Raw genomic sequence first — 7,454 nt, 5'->3', positions numbered from 1 at the left:
GCGGAGGTTGCGGTGAGCCGAGATCGCGCCATTGCACTCCAACCTGGGTAACATGAGTGAAACTCCGTCTCAAAAAAAAAAAAAAAAAAAAAAAACCCCCAAAAAAAAAAAAAAAAAAAAAAAAAAAAGAATTGTCCTACATTGTACTGTGGGTAGAACTTGTCCTTTTAAGGCCCCTTCCCCCTTTTATGTATATTGCCAAAACTTGAGTGATCTTTGTGGAGCTAAACTTTTATTTATTCTTCTTTATTAGAGAAAGCACTACATATGTCTTAGTGTACTGCTTTAAAAAAATAAATGGTTCTATAATACTGTTCAAACTGTATGACCTACATTTTCTCTTCATATGACCAATTGCAGATGAGCCTATTATGGAAGAGCCAAGCCGCCTCCAGGAGTCAGTGATGGAGGCCAGCAGAACAAACCTAGATGAGTCAGCTATGCCTCCACCGCCACCTCAGGGAGTTAAGCGAAAAGCTGGACAAATTGACCCAGAGCCAGTGATGCCTGTAAGTAAGCAAATCTATACATTAAGTCATTTGAAGATATTCATACAGTCAGTAGCAAGTGGTATTTAGAGAGCCCTTTTAAAGTATCTTGGTTTTGGCAGAAAATGGTAAGGAATGAGTCCAGAGGAACAAGAGCAACTGGATATACAGACAGTCTGCTTCAATAGAAGATGTTCTGGGAGTCTGCAGTCTTTCTGACTTTTTGAATCGTGTTGCTTTAGAGTGGTCCAAAGTGAGCATCCTTGACTCTGAAGTTCGTTCTGATTTATTCTTTGGCAGACATTCCTGCATACCTTCAGTACTAGACAGTTTTAGGTCATCTTACTAAGTAATCAGAATAGACTTGTCAAATACCTGAGAAAATGTAAAGCAGTATCTGTCTACTTCATTCACACTTTGACTGCTATTAAATTCGGCTAGGATAGGAAAGCTAAGCAAGTATAAAGGAAGTAGTAGGGTTTGCTTTAGGGCTTTCCAATCTTAAGTCTATAGGATAAATGAATTTGAGCAAAGGGAGGCTTTTTGACCACCTTAGGCTTCTTGTTCAGCCTCCATCAAGAATACTCTGCCAATTTTAAGAACTAGTGTTTGTGCCCTCTGGTGGTAGGGAGTTGTCAGTAAGAGCATTTTTCTGTATAAGCTCAGGAATGGGAACACAGTAATGAGTAGTGACTCTCATACTGTCTTTCTGGTAATTCTTTGGTTTCTTAAAGACTTTGGTTTTAATGTTCTTAATTCTTTATGTTAAACCTGAGAGAAAATAAATATAGGAAGTGGACCCAGAAAAACAATTTTCTCACTTCTACTATTTGCTGCCATCAGACATTCAAGACTCTCAGAGTGAAAGCTTATGATTTTTAAGTTACCATATGATAACCTTACAGAAGCTTTAGTGGTAAAAAGTGTTTTTGACTCCTAAAAAGTAATTATAAAAATGAAACATGGTTTAAGATAATGATGAAATTTTTTTCCTAAGCTACTTTAGTTTTATAAAAAATCAAAAAGAAGATATATACTGTAATAAATTTTTGCTTGTGGGGAAGTATGAAGATACAACCTCAGTATTTGTTTTCGGCTAGAAAACTTCAGCCACTGTGTATTTGTGTAGTTAAAATAAGCTACCTTTAAAACATACATCTTAAATTGTCTTATTTGTATTGCTTTAAGCCTCAGCAGGTAGAGCAGATGGAAATACCACCTGTGGAGCTTCCCCCAGAAGAACCTCCAAATATCTGTCAGCTAATACCAGAGTTAGAACTTCTGCCAGAAAAAGAGAAGGAGAAAGAGAAGGAAAAAGAAGATGATGAAGAGGAAGAGGTAAACTGGTTAATAATTTCCATTCCAGATTTAGGAAAAACATCCAGCTTTCTTTAATATTTCATATTGGAGCTAACTTAATTGATGTTGAGCATCAGAGTTACTAGAAAAAATTTTGAATACAAGCAAAATTTTACCAAAATGCCTAGTGGCATAGATCATTAGGAACGTGAAATTTTATACGTTGCTGTAACTCATTGGCTCCCTTGTGGGCTTTTGAAAGACTGGAATTGCCCTTACACTGATTCTTTGTCTGACTTCTAAATTGCTTGTAGCTGCTTTTACTATCTTGTGGTCAGTGGTCGATTCTTACTGCTATTATCATCTGCATCTGATATAACCTCTTCTGTATCTGTGGTGGCCTGAAAATCAGATAACCATATATTTTCCACTTGTCTGGGATTCGTTTCTGTTTTTCTTTTACTTAAACCAGGGTAAAGCATGACTTTGCTAAAACACTTAGATTGAGTGAAGACTTGAATGACTTTCACTTTTTACAAAGTAAGAGATGATTTAGGAAATAATTTCTTTTTCCTGGGGCATGTTTAAAGGGTTCAAGGTCTTTCTTGTTTCTTCTTCCTTATTTCTGGATCATCAAGGTTATTGTTTAAGACTTAGAATTTATTCTTGTTTGATGTTCTGTCAGATATGTTACTTAAACCTTTAAATTTAAAATAAGATGTCCTTTAGGTAGCATTGAAGGGGTTTAAATTTCTTGCAAGACTAAAAAAGTTTATGGATTGGATAAATTTTCATTAGCATCTGTTCTTAATTCTAATAATACTTAGCGCTTATCTTTAATATGAATACCTTATTTAAAGCCAAAATTAGCTTTAGAGCTACGCTAACCTATGAATTAGGTGTGCCATTATCCCAGACTTAGTTGTGAATGAATATTAAAGTTGTTGTGGTTTCTGTTATGTCTGGTATATAGTTTCAGCATACATAGCCTAGGAACATCACAACTGTTGCCTTGCACTCACCTTGGACTTTAAGAAGGCATTTAGGCAGCACGTGGCCGAGAACTAGGTTGCTCAAGTAAGATGTAAGGATTATAGCCCATTCATTTTCAAACACCATATAGACCAATAATAAATCCTCATCTTAGCTAGTCTGCAGGCTCTTTGGTATTGCTCCACAATGAGATTAGGAATCTGCCAGAACATAAGTCATCTAGAAAATCATGTTGCAATATTTATGTACTATTTTAAGTTGAAATAAACAGTATATTTAGTGGTACAGTTGATTATATGCTTAAGTTCTTTAACAGGGGCCAGTAACCAAAAGCTCCGTGATCAGTAGCAGTCCACAGACCCTGCACAGTGTGTGTTGGTAGCATCCTTATAGAGCAATATAGAAGTATACTTTCAGCCAAATGTTTGCTTGCATATACACAGAGGACTTTCCTTTGTAATTTAAGGAAGACAAACTCTGGAGTTTATACTCTAGATGCTAAGTGATTTCTCAGCAGCATTAAGTACATTTCTTATTAGTCCAAAATATACAATCTCAAGGTAATTTAGAGCTTTTAGGAGATGTAAAAATACCTCATTTTGCATTGGACTTCTTTTATCAGCTTTTTGGGGGTCATTTTCATTCAGGATGAAGATGCTTCAGGGGGTGATCAAGATCAGGAAGAAAGGAGATGGAACAAAAGGACTCAGCAGATGCTTCATGGTCTTCAGGTATTTCTTCTGTTGTCTTAGAGAAAAATGCTCCATCAAAGACTTTTGGCATTATTCCCTGAAAAAAAAAGAGTTACGTGCTGGAAAAAAAAAAAGCATACCTTTGTGAAACTTTTTCTAAAACTGCATTATTTTTAAATGCTTAAATTAAATACACAAGCTGTTAGGCCAAGGGTAAGCCTGAAAAGCATGCAGGGGAATGCTTGTGGTTGTCCTGAAAAGCAGAACCATGGAGACATATTACAGAACGCCTGTGTGTCCCTGTACCTTCTTGTTTTTTGTTGAGTAAATTTAATTTGCTGAATCATTAAATTTATTGAATCATTGGGTAGCATCAGCTGTCAGTCACTTTTCCTTGGACCAATGTCATAGACACAGACTATCTTGAATATCTATGAAATGCCAAGCAAATTGCTCAAGGTTTCCTAAAATAGGATAGCTGACATTAAAAAAAATTTTTTTTACTTTAAAAACTGTAAGTGCTACATTTTAATGTCATATTACATTAGCTGTCCAAAGAAATTGGTTATTTTAATAATACATGTCAAAACACTTAGACTTTCTTTGGATTTTAGATGTACCATAATGTACCTTGGCCCTTTACCCTATTGATTAACATGAGAATCACATACTGTTTTTAAAAGTCCAGTCTTTGTCCTGAGGAGAATATACAGTTTGTTTTTTTCCAGTAACCAAAATTGGCATTTGTGTTAGTCTGTTTTGTGTTGCTTTGTCCTGAGGAGAATATACAGTTTGCTTTTTTCCAGTAACCAAAATTGGCATTTGTGTTAGTCTGTTTTGTGTTGCTCTAAAGGAATACCTGAGTCTGGGTAATTTATAAAGAAAAGTTTTTTGGCTTACAGTTCTGCAGACTATACAAGAAATAAAGCACCATCATCTGCTTCTGGTGAGGCCTCAGAAAGCTTACAGTCATGGTGGAAGGCAAAGGGGGAGCAGGTGTGTCACATGGCAAGAGAGATGCTAGGCTCTTTTAAACAACCAGCTCTCATGTTAACTAATGAGCAGGTTGTTTTTCAGGTTGTCCTGAAAAGCAGAACCATGAAGACATATTACAGAACGCCTGTGTGTCCCTGCACCTTCTTGTTTTTTGTTGAGTAAATTTAATTTGCTGAATCATTAAATTTATTGACTCATTGTGTAGCATCATAAGGGATCCACCCCCACCCCCTGACACAAACACCTCTCACTAACCTCCATCTCTGACACTGGGGAATCACATTTCAGCATGAGATTTGGTGGGGACAAATACTTGACTACATCAGCATCCTTACTGAATTACTACTTTTATTATACAGGTTACTTTAAGTCATCCTCTTTTTTTTTTTTGGTTTTATTTCAGCGTGCTCTTGCTAAAACTGGAGCTGAATCTATCAGTTTGCTTGAGTTATGTCGAAGTACGAACAGAAAACAAGCTGCCGCAAAGTTCTACAGCTTCTTGGTTCTTAAAAAGCAGCAAGCTATTGAGCTGACACAGGAAGAACCGTACAGTGATATCATCGCAACACCTGGACCAAGGTTCCATATTATATGAAGAGCTAGAAGCATTACAGCTAGTGTTCGTTTCACTAGTGCTTACAAATTGCCCCCATGTGTAGGGGACACAGAATCCTTTGAGAAAACTTAGATTTTTGTCTGTACAAAGTCTTTGCCTTTTTCTTTCTTCCTTTTTTTTCCAGTATATTAAATTTGTCAATTTCATCTTTGAGGGAAACTAATTAGATGGGTTGTGTTTGTGTTCTGATGGAGAAGACAGCACCCCAGGGACTCAGAAGATGATTTTAACAGTTCAGAACAGATGTGTGCAATATTGGTGCATGTAATAATGTTGAATGGCAGTCAAAAGTCATGATTTTTATCTTCTTCTTCATTACTGCATAGAAAAGGAAACCCTGTCTGGGAAAATGCCTGACAGTTTAATTTAAAACTATGGTATGAGTCTTTGACAAGGAAAAAAAAGCCTTTCCGTCAGTAACACTGGCAGTCTTCCTGTTAACCACTCTCCTTAGGGATGGTATGGGAAACAACTAAGGTCACCCTCTTGAGATTCGTTTTTAAGTGTAATTCCATAATGAACAGAGGTGTTACGTGAAATTGTGTTGTGACTGATAACCTTCAGCTACAAAAAGATAGAGGACTGACTTGGTTTAAAGTGTTCTATTTTGTAAATCATTCCATTTGAGTCTTTCTGATGAACTTGGCTATCCTGAAATCTGTTACTTTAGTGAGGCTCCAAAGTGAGCACAAATAGGCCTAATTAGAGTAGAGCGACTATGAAAAAAACATAGCTTTCTAGGAGCTATAAATCAGAATTTTAAAAAGATGTTTTGGATATATTTGAGTATTCAGATCATGAAAATAGAAATTGCCCTGCCTATTACAAGGACATACTGATGGGAAATTATACACCTGGTCAGCTTAACCTTTAAGCAGACGATGCTGTACAAACTAATGGCTTCTCTGATATTTATTAAAAGTTTTAGTACTTACCTCCTTCTCCAGTGCTGCACACTCCTGTGTTTGGAACTTTAATAGCTTCGTAACGAATCCTATGTCTAGTTTCCTATAATTTAATTGAAAAAAAATCCAAATAAAGGTTTTATTATTAACAGACCAGATAGCATCAGAAATCATGTGACTATTATTACCAGAATATGTCTTGACTTTTTAGGGCAAAATTAACACTGAAAGTTCTAGCCTAAGTGTTGAAACTTTTGTGGGAAAAAAGTCACTTTTGAAAATCAGACTTCAGTGTATACCCAATAATTTTAAATTATGTGAAATGTTTTAAATTTGTGAACTCGTAATTACTGTTTTAATGATTCAGTTTCTTGAGAGTGATAATTGTATAAAATTGCTATTGCAGCTTTATTTTCAATATGATGTGCCTGTAAACCAAGGAGTTTTCCCCGTTTGTAAAAAGACATTGTAGATAATTGAATGTTTGATTTTAGAAAGGTCGTTAGTTCTTGTTACACATTTTGTTAGTCTGGTTTTTGTTGCTTATCAGGTTTAATATTGTTCTTGAAAATAGTTGATGCTATGTTATGTATAACTTTTCTAATAAAAGTTGTGTTATAAGCTGTACTTTTTTGAGTATTTGTTATTTAATTGGTGGAAGTCCCCAAGGGAAAAGTTGGCTGAAAAATTTAATATAGCCAAACACCTCATTTGTTTGCCTTATCTAGAAGAGTTACCCATATAAACCAGATGAATTTTTCAAAAGAGGTCTTAGACTGAAAAATGGAAGACTAGGATAGCTTGTCTCCAACTTTTTGTTAACAGAACTATGTGATCTGCAGTTTTCATAAATGTAATAATTATGTGTGTATTAAGATTAAAAATGAAACCAACAAATGGCTGGTACGGAGGAAGCTTTGGGACATGAATATGTTTCTGTAACTGCTAAGTACATACAAACTATGACATCCTTATGGATGTACATCCTTAGTGCTCCAAGCAAGCTAGGTGGGTAGCCAGGTGCTGGAAATGTCCTTGGTTGATCTGAGATGCCTAACTGAAAACCAGGACATTCAGTAACCTGACATGTACCCACTTTTACATTCTAGCCTAGGATTAGTCTTGCTTCCCACCCCTCCCAGCCCCCACTAAACTTTAAATCATTGAGATTTTATGGTTTAAACCCTGATTTGAGTGTAAATTTGTTACTGTTTTTAGTAGAAAAAAAAAATCAGGTTTTATTAAGCACCAATTATCCTAAAACCCAAAGCAGCTTTAATTTGGGGCTCACTGCCATAGATGCTTATAGTAAGGAATTATCATTAATGTAAAAGTGATGAGAGCCTAGAATACAGTATGCCACAGTACCTGGGAGAAGTTCACAAAGAAAAGATTCTCAGATGATAAAAAGCATTTGCTGAAATTTAAAAGATGGCTCCGCATAGTAAAGTGAAATGGTGGTGGT

The 7,454-nt window shown here is 35.8% G+C and overlaps 1 protein-coding gene across 1 annotated transcript in view; it reads left to right on the top strand.

Moving 5' to 3' along the window:
• Positions 1 to 6,616, top strand: part of RAD21 (RAD21 cohesin complex component) — a 31,836-nt gene extending 25,220 nt beyond the window's left edge. Inside the window, exons 11-14 of the mRNA XM_017530659.1 lie at positions 361 to 509; positions 1,677 to 1,826; positions 3,428 to 3,511; positions 4,872 to 6,616. Of these exons, the coding sequence (XP_017386148.1) occupies positions 361 to 509; positions 1,677 to 1,826; positions 3,428 to 3,511; positions 4,872 to 5,063 (575 nt within the window). The 3' untranslated portion in view covers positions 5,064 to 6,616. The remainder of the gene's footprint in view (positions 1 to 360; positions 510 to 1,676; positions 1,827 to 3,427; positions 3,512 to 4,871) is intronic.
• The last annotated feature ends 838 nt before the right edge of the window (positions 6,617 to 7,454 follow it).

This window comes from Cebus imitator, unplaced genomic scaffold (genome assembly GCF_001604975.1).
Source record: "Cebus imitator isolate Cc_AM_T3 unplaced genomic scaffold, Cebus_imitator-1.0 Scaffold68, whole genome shotgun sequence".
NCBI lineage: Eukaryota > Metazoa > Chordata > Mammalia > Primates > Cebidae > Cebus > Cebus imitator.
Note: the sequence above shows the minus strand (reverse complement) of the source record. Positions and strands in the feature narration are given on the sequence as shown.